The sequence below is a fragment of the Vespa mandarinia genome, chromosome 9 (genome assembly GCF_050613455.1).
Source record: "Vespa mandarinia isolate Hongniang chromosome 9, ASM5061345v1, whole genome shotgun sequence".
Lineage (NCBI taxonomy): Eukaryota > Metazoa > Arthropoda > Insecta > Hymenoptera > Vespidae > Vespa > Vespa mandarinia.
This window is the reverse complement of record NC_140818.1, coordinates 7,762,501-7,774,770: the sequence shown is the minus strand read 5'-3', so window position 1 is coordinate 7,774,770 and position 12,270 is coordinate 7,762,501. Positions and strand designations below refer to the sequence as shown.

The window sequence follows — 12,270 nt, the reverse complement described above, 5'->3', positions numbered from 1 at the left end:
AAAGTAACGAATATCATGATCATTATATCATAATTGATCTTCTTTTTTTTCTCTCTCTCTTTTCTATGGATGCAGCTCTGAATGTACCAATTAGGAGTACGCAATCTTAGAAAATGTCACAAAGACAGCCAGTGGTTCGTATATCGCTCCCCGTAAGTGTCAAATGTCCAATTCCAAAAGTGTCGAATTTTCTCTTCGATATTTAACGTTCTGTGTCAGTATATATGGTTGCAAATACTTTTCTTCGTTTTCTCTTTTTTTTTTTTTTTTTTTTTTATTATTAAGATTATTATTATTATTATTATTATTATTATTATTATTATTATTATTATTCCTGTTTTTGCATTCATTCCCTTTGTTCGTATTCTCATCGTTATTTAATTATATATTCCTATTTTATAATTGGTATTATCTCTTATCGTTATCAATAAGTATCGATTTTAATATAGCACGAATTTTTATAATTAATCCCTTTTATTAATCAAATGCTCGATGAGATGTAGCTGTCAAATCCAGATCTATGGTACGATATATTTTTTTCCTTACTTGTAGTTTTTTCCTCTAATTGTTTCTTTCTTTCTTTCTTCTTTTTTTTTTCTTTTTTTTTTTTTTTGTTATATTCGTATTAGAATGTATAATTCATCGTCGACGTTTCGTTCATTTTTTATTTGTTTTATTTCTTTCTGTTTTTTTTTTTCTTGTTTTTTGTTTTCTTCCTCTTCTCTGTTTCATCCGAATAAGAAATCTCGATGGATAGATAGAGATGGCTCGTTATCGTTTAAACGTTTCTTTTCAATTGAAATATTCTCCTCTTTTGATCTTTCCTGACGAATAAATATTTGATAATAAATTACTCACAGTATAGTATATATATATATATATATATATATATATATATATATATATATATATACACTTTAATGTATGTAACTTTTTTAAAAAGAATATTTACAATAGATTATATCTAAGAAAATTTTATAAATATTATTTTTATCTAACATTACATTTATTATAACACTTACTATTGCTCGATCAACGTTTACTCTGAAAATGTTTTAAGGTAATGGCGCCAATAATTTCATTTAATTAAATTATATTAATGGATTCGCGTAAGTTAGATTTATCGATCAACATGAGTTTCGAACGTCATATATATATATATATATATATATATATATATATATATATTTAATATATAATATTTAATGCGCCAAACCATTGGAACCTCTCGAAATTTAAAGAAATGGAGAAAAACAGGCGAATATGCTTATTTCGTAAAGTTCGTTGAAAATTTTTAAAGAACTCTTTTATCTGAACTTTTCTTCCTTTTTCTTTTTACTATCGAACAAGAAAGTTTTGCGAAACGATCCATTACACACGGTAAAACTTTGACATCGTCATATTCGAAATTTGTATTTTTGACCTCAAAGACAAGACATAGGTACTTTTTCAACTCCAACCATGACGTTTATGTAAATTCTACAAAATCTTGCTTACATATCTTTCTCGAAGGCGTATTTATGATTATTTAAACGTTTCAAAGGTATCGAATAATGGTTCTGTCATTTATCGTTCGTTCAAACACGTCAAACACTGTTAAATAAACACAATCGGTTATAGGAAATTATAGGAGGATCGATTTTACGAAATATCCTTTGGACGTTACGATCTTTCGTTCCATTGATAACATTCTCGTAATAATATTTTTATCAGATAAGCTTCTTCTTGAAATTTTGTAATTATTATTTTAAGATAATAATTATTTAAAGATGAACAATTTTTTATATATATATATATATTTTTTTTTTATCTCGAAATGAATTCCCCTCGATAGCAATCGATTTATGTTATTCTATAAATTACCGAAAATATATTCGTTCGAAATTTAATATTACCTAATATAATATTGATCTAATATAACATTTTTTCTAATAATAGTATTTGAAAACAAAAACAAAAAAAAAAAAAGAAAAAAGAACAAGTTTATTTGAAACGTTTCAATTATCTTATCCTCGAATTTCTTTCTTTTTTTTTTTTTTTTTTTTTTTCTTTTCATTTCCTTTCGAATAACCAATCAATTTTATCCCCTTTATCAAAATCGATTTATTTCGATTTAATGACATATTTGATACTTTTCAATAGTTATCGGTTAAATAATAAAACATTGTTAGAAAGTTTTTGAAACATCGTAAAGAAAAAGTTCGAAGATGAACACATGGAACTAAAGGTCATTAAATGATCCGTTTAGTGACCACCAATTATTTCTGATTGCTTCGAACACTCCGAAATGAAGTGCTTCTATGGTACAAGTTACTGTGTTTCGAGTGACATGATCGATACTACTTTAATTAGGCGTCTATATTATCACGTTGAAAACGACGTATATAACGCCTTCATTAAAACATTCATTCTCACAAAGAAACAGAGCTTTATCCTTTATTTTCATTTCCTTTCGTCCTTTGTCATAGCATTCTAAATTCTGATTTATAGTATTCTTTAATGAGAATTTATTAGTCAACGATCAAATATATCGGGTGTCAAATTAATCTGTCAGATTTTTATTGCTATTAAATTCTATAATTTTCTCGTTACACACAAGATATTACAGATTTAAATCTGAACTATAATTAAATTTTATAATTCGTTTATTTCTTATTAGAAAATTTTGGCATTTAAAAATTTTTTTTATCTCATATACATTATATATACACTAGATATACAAAGTATATATTCGAATAAGAAGAATATTTAAAATTTTTTATTTGCTTATATCTTATAAAAAATTATAATTAAAACAATATTCTATTCCATAAATATACATACATATATATACATACAAGATGGAATATTTAAATGGCAGTAACACTTAAATTTTTTGATTTGCTTATATTTTATAAAAAAAAAAAAAAAAAAAAAAAAAAAAAAAAAAAAAGAGAAAACAAAATTATAATTAAAAAAAAATCTTACATTGCATATATATCTATACAATGTATGTATATATGTACGTAATATATAAAGTGAAATACATTTAAATAATAAAAACATCGACATTTATTACTTTACTAATTTCTAATCAAGAAATGATAATTAAAAAAAAATATAAGTATGATATTTCGTTCAAATCACAATTTTTCTTTTTTTTTTTTTTTTTTTTTTTACATTATATCACGTTCGTCGATATATAATACGGAATATATAACTGATATTAATTATATAAATTTCCATGAAAAATTTTTCCCCATTTATAGGTATGTAAAAATAAATGAAAGGGAAGGAGAATAGGATTAAATACACAATTCTAAAAGGTCGTCGTTATTAAAGGGATCATTTTGGTGTGATCCATTTTAGTAGTCGTTTATCATCGAAAAGTGTCACTCCATGAATATCGAATACCAAGCTTTTCTAATCGACTATCGTAAAGCCAGAGTGTCCGTTGATAATATGCCGTTTTCTCTTTTATTTATCATCTAACGTTTAGTCCAATTTTTCGTCGATTATTTAACAGTCATTTATCAATATTGACAATCTGATTTTTAATAACATTGATCGATAGAATCTATTAACATTATTCTCTTTCGTATTTCGATCACCGTTCCTCTTAAATACAATTCTATTGTTTCGTATATAAATAAAAAAAAAAAGAAAAAAAAAAAATAATTACAATTGCATTTCGAAAAAAAGAAAAAAATTTTTCGTTGTACGCAAAGATAGGAACAAGAAGAAGAAGAAGAAGAAAAATAAAAAAATAAAAAAATAAAAAAATAGCTGACCAAGCTCGGACGATTTATCGATTGCATTAGATTTTTCATGGCCGACGTATTTATAGCAACCTATCCAACTATATAAAAATATAAGCATGTGAAATATATTCCATTAGTCTTACGTACGATTGATTAACGTAAAAATATGATGAAAAACAAAAAAAAGAAAATATATATATATATATATATAATATATGTGAAAGATAAATGAAGTATACAAAAATTTCTACGAGTAAAATCCTAAGAAGAAGAAAAAGAAGAAGAAGAAAAAAAAATTCAACGTAACTTTGAGAATATTACATTAATATAATATACATCAATGAAAAGATACCTAAATGAAATGTTTTTCATCTTTTTTCAATAAATATAATATACTATACATCAATGTATAGTATATTATATAATATAATATACATCAATGAAAAGATACCTAAATGAAATGTTTTTCATCTTTTTTCAATTTACCTTACATGTAGTATATATCAAACGATATAATATTTTCATTTAATTCGGTAAGATTATTGTCAAATTATTCGTATAAATCCGATATACTCCAACATACTCCTATAATTTCGTCCTCTTAATCATATATACGTATACACATACATACATATATATACATACATATATATATATATATATATGTATATATATATATATACGAAATAGATTATCGGAAGAGAGAATCTCTGCGGAGCTTTAACTGGAAGTGACATAATTCGTATATGAGAGAGAGAGAGAGAGAGAGGGAGGGAGGGAGGGAGGGACGAAGAGAGTATATGGATTAGGTTGCTATGCCAAACATTCTGTCAGAATCTATGCAGAGAGAAGATCCTATTCCCAGCGTATGTATAGTGCATCGCGAGATACTAACCGATGCTTCATTCGTTTGCGTTCGAATAAGAGAAAGAGAGAGAGAGAGAGAGAGAGATAGAGAAAGAAAGAGAAAACAGAGAGAGAGAGAAGGAGAGAGAGTAGTATTGCATAGCTATTATTACAATGTTCATTAAAAAGTTAATAACATTCTCGCAATTTTTTGTACTATCTCGAAAAGAAAATTAATTTCGACATTTAAAACATCTATCTATCTATCTATCTATTTATCTATCTATCTAACTATCTATCTATCTCGTCTCTCATACGATCTAAACAATGTAAAATCTCTCTTTAACGTATGATTTTTCTCATTCATTATTATTCTTTTGTTAATAACAGTTTTCTTTACTAACGTGAAGAATCCAATTTCAGAGCTTTATGTATTCTTAAGTTTTGTATCTCATATGATCCAGTGCGCTTGGAGGATCATTATAAACTGAAAAAAAAAAAAAATTCAAAAAAAGAGAGAGAGAGAGAGAGATCAAGCTTTATATTGGACAATATTGAACGTATGATTATAGTTTGAAACGAATTTATGAGAAACTTTTCTACTAAAATCAAATCGAATCAAATCATATCAAATCGGATAGAATTGAATTGGATCGAATCGAATTCAAGGTCAATGATAAAAATCTGTTGCTTTTTAAACGGCCAAACGATACATGATTTTACTCATAAATCTCGCAATAAAGCTTAAAATCGGTTTTAACAATGACATCCTACTGATTTGTATAGGGATATTTCTATTGAAAAGCAAAGCGCAGAGAGGTATGACGGAAACTTTCTATTTTCTCCGAAACTTGTGCGTCAGTTTCGGTGGTGAGAAAAGGGCACTGTTCCAGAAACTGAATTTATTATAAAGACCTAACGGTGTAACGTATAATATTCAATATGGTTGCAACAGCATGAATATATAAGGATGGACCATGTAAATTGGAGCAGGATAATATCCTAATTGTTTATTAACATATTAATTATATATATATATATATATAAGAAATTTTATATAAATAAATAAATTCATAATTTTATTATTAAATGTAAAAGATTTTGATCAATTTATTTATCACATATATAACCTTTTACGATCAAATTTTATTCTTATTGATAACAATGGAATATACGTATACTTTTAGGTCTTTTAATTGAAATTAATAAAAAAAAAAAATACTTTTATATAAACCCCGCAAAGTTTAACATAATGTTTCTCAAGATTTTTTTTGTGTAATAATTTAATAATCGCACTTACTTTTTATAGTAGAATTTTTTTTTTTTTTTTTTACTAAGAAATCTTTGTTAATTCGTTTGAATATTTAGAACAAGAAGATCTTTAAAAAAAGTATTCATTCGATATTTTCGATAATCGTATTTATTAATTAATCATATCGTAGTATGCAATAAATAATTTCATTGATTTAACGCCATTTACTTTCGAAATATTTCGGTTTCCTTTTTTTTTGTGTTTTCTTTTTTTTTTTTCTTTTTTTTTTTTTTTAGATGAAAACATTCAACAAGCGCAATATATCGTAGAATTTTTTTATAGGGCAAAAGTGTATATCATGTTTGAAAACATTTAATGCCCCTTTGATATTTCGATCGAAAAAAAAAATGAAAATTAAGGTCAAAGCAATTCCAATGGATAGATTCGATGCGTGCATATGAGGTAGAACGTTTGGTTCTGGAAAATTTCTTTCCATCGCGTATATCGATATATCTAGGGTGTTCTTACATAGTCCTGGAAAGTTTCGTTCCAACTCGATGAGTGGTGGTATAGTCACTAGTACATTATTGGTAGTAGTAATAATAGTAGTAGTAGTAATAGTAATAGTAGTAGTAATAGTAGTAATAGTGTTCGTAGTCTTACATGGATATAGGCACACATATATATGCATACGCATTCATACACGTGACTCTTACACATAGATGATCTGAACACGTTTCCTTTCGTATCGGTTCGATCATTGTCACGAATGTCCACATATGTTGAATAGCATGTATTAGTCATGAAACGAGCCTAGAAACGCGCCAGGGAATTATACATCTTGGGGGATGTGCCATTCTCACGTAGAGGAAATATTGACTGGCTAGATTATTGGTCTCTAGTGACGAACTCGTTCTCTCTTTACTTTCTAAGCGTTCGTTAAATAGCTCAAGCCGTCGTTATTTCGAGGAAAGAGATAGAGGGAGAGAGATAAAGAGAGAGAGGAAGAGAGAGAGAGAGAGAGAGAGAGAGAGAAACAACCCAAAAACAAAACAAAACATTGAGGAAGAAAAAACAAAAAGTGAAAATTCGAAGAACTGCCGATGTGTAGCCGAAATGTTTTGAAAAGAAAAGAAATTAAAAAAAAAAAAAAAAAAAAAAAATAAAAAAAAGAAAAATAATCGCTTTCGATGAATTAAAATGGCAGATTAAACGAAGTATAAAACGCGTAAAAATTAATTGACGTAAATACAGACTTTACTTATTTAACAATTAAAGGGAAGGTTTTGAACTTGTTTACAAAAAAAAAAAAAAAAAAAAAAAAGAAAAAAGAAAGTATCAAAAATTTGTTTTTTTTACGAATGAAAGGGAAACGAATTCAAGTCGTCATGTCTGAAGTGTTGATTGAAGGCAAGACGTTTAATTCGTACGAAAAAAAAAAAAAAAAGAAAAAGAAATGACGTCGATGTTTGACTGAACAAGAAAAAGAAAAATAAAGGAAAGAAAAGAAAAGAGAAGAAAAAAAGAAAAAAAGATATTTTCGTAAGGGTTAAAAAGTACTCGTAATAACGAGACGAAACGTCGAGTTTAATTATGAAGTATGACAATTAATTAAAAAAAAAAAAAAAAAAAAAAAAAAAAAAACTTATTCAGCAATTAAGAACTTGATATTTGTCAGCAAAAAAGGTATTCAGTAATAAAGCATTACTTTTAATTGTTTGACTTTTATATGTTAATTATAATACGGCTAATTGTCTCTCTCTCTCTCTCTCTCTCTCTTTTTGAAGATGAGTTATGAGAGAAAGAGAGAGAGAAAGAGAGAGAGAGAGAGAGGCAAAGAGAAAAAGAGAGAGAGAGAGAGAGGCAAAGAGAAAAAGAGAGAAAGAGAAAGTGAAATAGCGATAGCGACAGAGATAAAGATGGAGATGGAGATAGAGATGGAGGGGAGAAAAAAAATGTAAAAGGGAAAACAATGGGCGTAGTAGCGTAGCCGTCTCGAAAGAAGAATCGCGAAGTCGTTGGAGCGGATCACCGCGACGCTGCACACGGCAACTCCCAGAGAAGATCAATATCCCCACCAATCGTATTTCTCTCCTGACTATAGCGCACTATCTCTTACTCTTTCCCTCTTTATTTCTTTCTTATCGTTGCTGTCGATTTCGTGACACGGAGCTCCTTCCTCGGCACTTCTAATCTTAGTTTTCCACCCTCTTCCCTTCTTCTTCATTTTTTTTTCCTTCTTCTTCTTTTTCCTCTTCTTCTTCTTCTTCTTCTTCTTCTTCTTCTTCGTTTCTTTCTTTTTTTTTTCTTTTTTTTCCTTCTTTTCTTTTTTTCTTTTGTCCTTTCGACTTTTTTTTCTATATTCTTAGAAACATCAAATTTTAAATCATTTACTATCGTACCAATTCTATATTTATTTTATCGATTCCCTTATCGGATAATCTCTCTTTTTATATATTCCATTTTCAAGCCAAATCTTTATTTCCTCGTATGCCAAGAAAACGTCAAGACATATCATCGTTGATCATTATCTTGAATTTATAATATACGATATATCCTCGTTATTATGAAACTTATTATAATTAATATATATTAATAATAACGTTGACATTCATAATATAATATATTATTGCAGAGATATAATGTAACTTTGCGGCCCTATTAAATAATAAAATTCTTGATAAGTAAACAAGTTAAAGACTTTTTCGAGGAAAAATATAATTGAATTTGTGAGATGAAAGAAAATTGATTTCTGGTTGAGGAAGGATAATTGCTATGTTCTCCTTGAAGTTAATGTTACCTTCGAATGAAGAATTCCATTAGTTAACCGCTTAAACTCATGTTACGGGTTATTAATTTCTTTGAAAATGAATTATTAGAATTTTCGTTAAGTAAGCCCCAACTTGCCGTATTAAAACATTTGATAAAATGTAAGAGAAATTTTTAAATAAAAAGAAAATAAAAAAAAGAAAAGAAAAGAAAGAGAATAATAAAAAGGGATCCTTTTTTATCATTTAATCGATGCGATTATAAACGAACAGGCATACCTATACTTTGAAATTATCGATAAAAGCCATCTAGTAATATAGGTACTATTATAGGCATAACTTAAATGCATTTTCTCAATGCGAAATGCATCGATGATAGCGTACAATGAAAGTAAACTTAATTATTACAAATATAATTCTAATTTTCTACGTGTGTATTTAAAATTAAATCAATATTATAGAAAATTTATCGTAATATATAAATTATTGATTATACGATTATCGTTATAATTGTTGATTAAAAAATTAATGAATTAACGATTATACATTATCGATATGAAAATATTTATCATAGAATATCGATAATAATATTTAATTTTTTCATTCTATGAAGTTGAACTCTCATATATAATTCTATATATGCATAATGAAACATTTGTTTATTCGAATTCCTACAAATTTTGTTTTGTTCATACCGAACATGTATATATATATATATATATATATATTTTTTCGTTTCTAATATAAAATTATGTAATCATTATCCAATCGTTTGAAGAAAAATTTAATGGATTTTCTTTCAACGATAAATTTCATCCATTCTTTTCTATAATAGAATTTCTTCTAGGTAAGGATACGCAGATATAGCGAACTGCAAACGTTATCTGCTTCATTGCAGATCAGTGATTTTCAACAAACTGTTACATATTATCGTATAAATATTTTATATACGTATGTACATGCGTATCACGTGTACATACATATTATATGTATTTACCAGCTATTTACGCATGGTTGAAATTTGAGATTTTATACGAAATCAAAGAATAAAAGATCTGAGAAAAAATTGTGGAAAAAATTCGACTTTTCTTTCAATATGCTCTCTTATACATACATACATACATACATACATACATACATACATACATACATACATACATACATACATATATGCATATATATATATATATATGTGTGAATGCATATGAAAGTTTTCTTTTTTACGATTTTAAAAATATGTCGAATTTCTTTAAAAACAGTTATATAAAAAAAGAAAAATTTTATCTCACAATCAGCCATTAGAATTTTTTCGAATAAAATTGTCAAACGGTAATATATCTGTGTGTGTGTGTGTGTGTGTGCGTGGGCGCGTGGAATCACACGTATACGTGTAATATCATATTTCATAGATGATCTTCATTGAATTTCTCGTAATTTAATGTACTCTCGTGAATTCTGCAATGGACATTGCAACAGTAACATCACACATTTCATCCACAATGGCAGATATCATATTGAAATTTGTTGTGGTCCACTTGTTTATCGAAGACAATGATAAACGTAGTTAAATTTAATTGATTAGGTTTAATAACATTTAATTAGAATCGATGATAAATAATTGTTATTGGTAAATTGTTCTTTAACGATTCTATAAAAAATTTTCAAAATTATTATTTTTTTTTTTTTCTTTCTTCCTTTTATATATGTATTAACGTAAATTGTGCTCGAATGATTAAAGTTTAACACTAAAACTTTATACTTTTTCTTTATAATTCGCACGATTAAAGGTTTCGTCGATGCATATTGACCTAATTATCAGTGGTGCGCTCCAAGTCTGATGACCTTGCTCTTTCAATTATCTCCCCACGCTCTCTTGCTTTGTCTCTCCGCTGTTCTCTTTTCTCACTTTACTTTCCTACGCTCTTCTCTCCCCGTGTATCCATCACCCTCCTGGTATGACACCAATAGGGATACACGGGGACTTGAAAAGGAAAAAAAAAAAAAAAAGAAAAAAAGAGAGAGAGAGAAAAGAGAAGAAAGAAAATCGAAGGGGACGAATCTTTGCTTTTGTCACAATCGTGTGGGCGATGAAAAGGGAAGAGAAAAGGAGAGAGAAAGAGAGAGAGAGAGAGAGAGAGAGAGAAAATAAATGAATAAAAAAAATAAATAAAAAGAAAATAAAAAAAGAAAAAGGGAAAAAAAAATGTTCGTGTCAGCGTCGCGTTTTATTTTTGTATTAAAAATCCCCTGATCTCTTCTTTTGTCTTTTAAATAAAACAAAACCAAATTAAAGATTCTTTCGATAAACAGATAAAAAATTTATTGTGTCGGCATTGATAACTATCATACGATAAACGTTTAAACGCGAATGACGATAGTAAGGGGAGAAGATATGAAAAAAAAAAAACAAAAAAAAAAAACATTCTTTCGGCAAATATATAAAACGAATTATTGATAAAATTATGTTATTTATTGTTGTCAATGTTGATAAATCTCGTATAAAAGTTTCTATAAATAGATAATAGAAAGTTCGAACAAGAATGATTGTGATAAGAATATAAAAAAGGAAAATGGAAGAAAGAAAAGGGGATATAAAAGTTGTTGAAAAGACGAAAAGTATTATGGCAGAAACGAATTAATTTAAAAACTACCAACACCGACGCCGTGTTTCCAACTGAGACAGCTGTGAAATTAAGTTCGTTCGGTCTGAAAAATCTTAGTGTATCCAACTGCGAAAACGATGGCTGGGAATATAAATTGCTGGATATAAGCTCGTTGAATTCGCTTGTTACCGTGTGCCTAGAACCATAGCAGAGAGATAACTCGTAACTCTTAACGGTTGACGATGAATACTATAGGGTGTCTTTATTATTTGCATATTATCTTAGTATACATAGAAAAAAAAAGAAAATGTATATATATATATATATAATTATCAGAGAAATGTATAACTATAGTAAGAAACAAAACTGTTCGTACAATAAGTATATGAATAGAAAAATATTTTTTACTTTTCATATACTTTTCATATAATAAAAAATATTTTATATATATATATATGCTTGCACGTTACATATTAACATTAATAGTATATGATATAAATAAACAAAAGTTAATAAGTTAATTATAATATTTTGTAACTTATGAAAATTAAGTATTCGTCGAATAATGAGATTTCATTAGGACATAAGTATTATTATATTTACAGTATTATTATTATTATTATTATTATTATTATTTTTATTTTTTTTATTATTATTATTATTGATAAATAAAGAGATATGATTAAACTTGATGGTTAGGATGAAAACAAACACTACACTAAAATATTTCAAGTAGTTCCCTTGAGAATAGTCAATGTGATAGCACGTTATTGTTAATAATTTGAAATATGGGAGAAAAGTGTTAGAAAACAAACGTTAGAAGTGTGAAAAATTATCATCGATTTATTCAAGGAGAATGAGTCCCCTATGTAAAAATATTCGAAATATTAAAAAGAAAACGGTAGGTAAAATTCGAAGTATAGTAAATAAATTAAAAAGAAAAAAAAAAAGAGAAGAAAAGAAAAGGAAAGAAGGAATATTGCATAAAAAAATAAAAAAATAAATAAATAAATTCAGACATCAAAGTGCATCTGAAATTGCATCGGAGGTCGAAAGGCATA

The 12,270-nt window shown here is 27.1% G+C and overlaps 2 protein-coding genes across 6 annotated transcripts in view; one reads left to right on the top strand and one right to left on the bottom strand.

The window, feature by feature from the left end:
* LOC146872777 (NCK-interacting protein with SH3 domain) overlaps window positions 1-12,270 on the bottom strand; it is a 102,847-nt gene that overhangs the window by 6,686 nt on the left and 83,891 nt on the right. The gene's annotated exons all lie outside the window — the stretch shown is intronic.
* The window catches only part of LOC118440172 (uncharacterized), an 82,554-nt gene that overhangs the window by 1,237 nt on the left and 69,047 nt on the right, over window positions 1-12,270 (top strand). The window contains exon 2 of one of the 4 annotated variants that reach the window (XM_085659445.1): window positions 76-152. The exons of the other annotated variants lie outside the window; for them this stretch is intronic. Coding sequence (XP_085515571.1) covers window positions 114-152 — 39 coding nt within the window. The 5' untranslated portion in view covers window positions 76-113. The remainder of the gene's footprint in view (window positions 1-75; window positions 153-12,270) is intronic. 4 annotated transcript variants of the gene reach the window in all.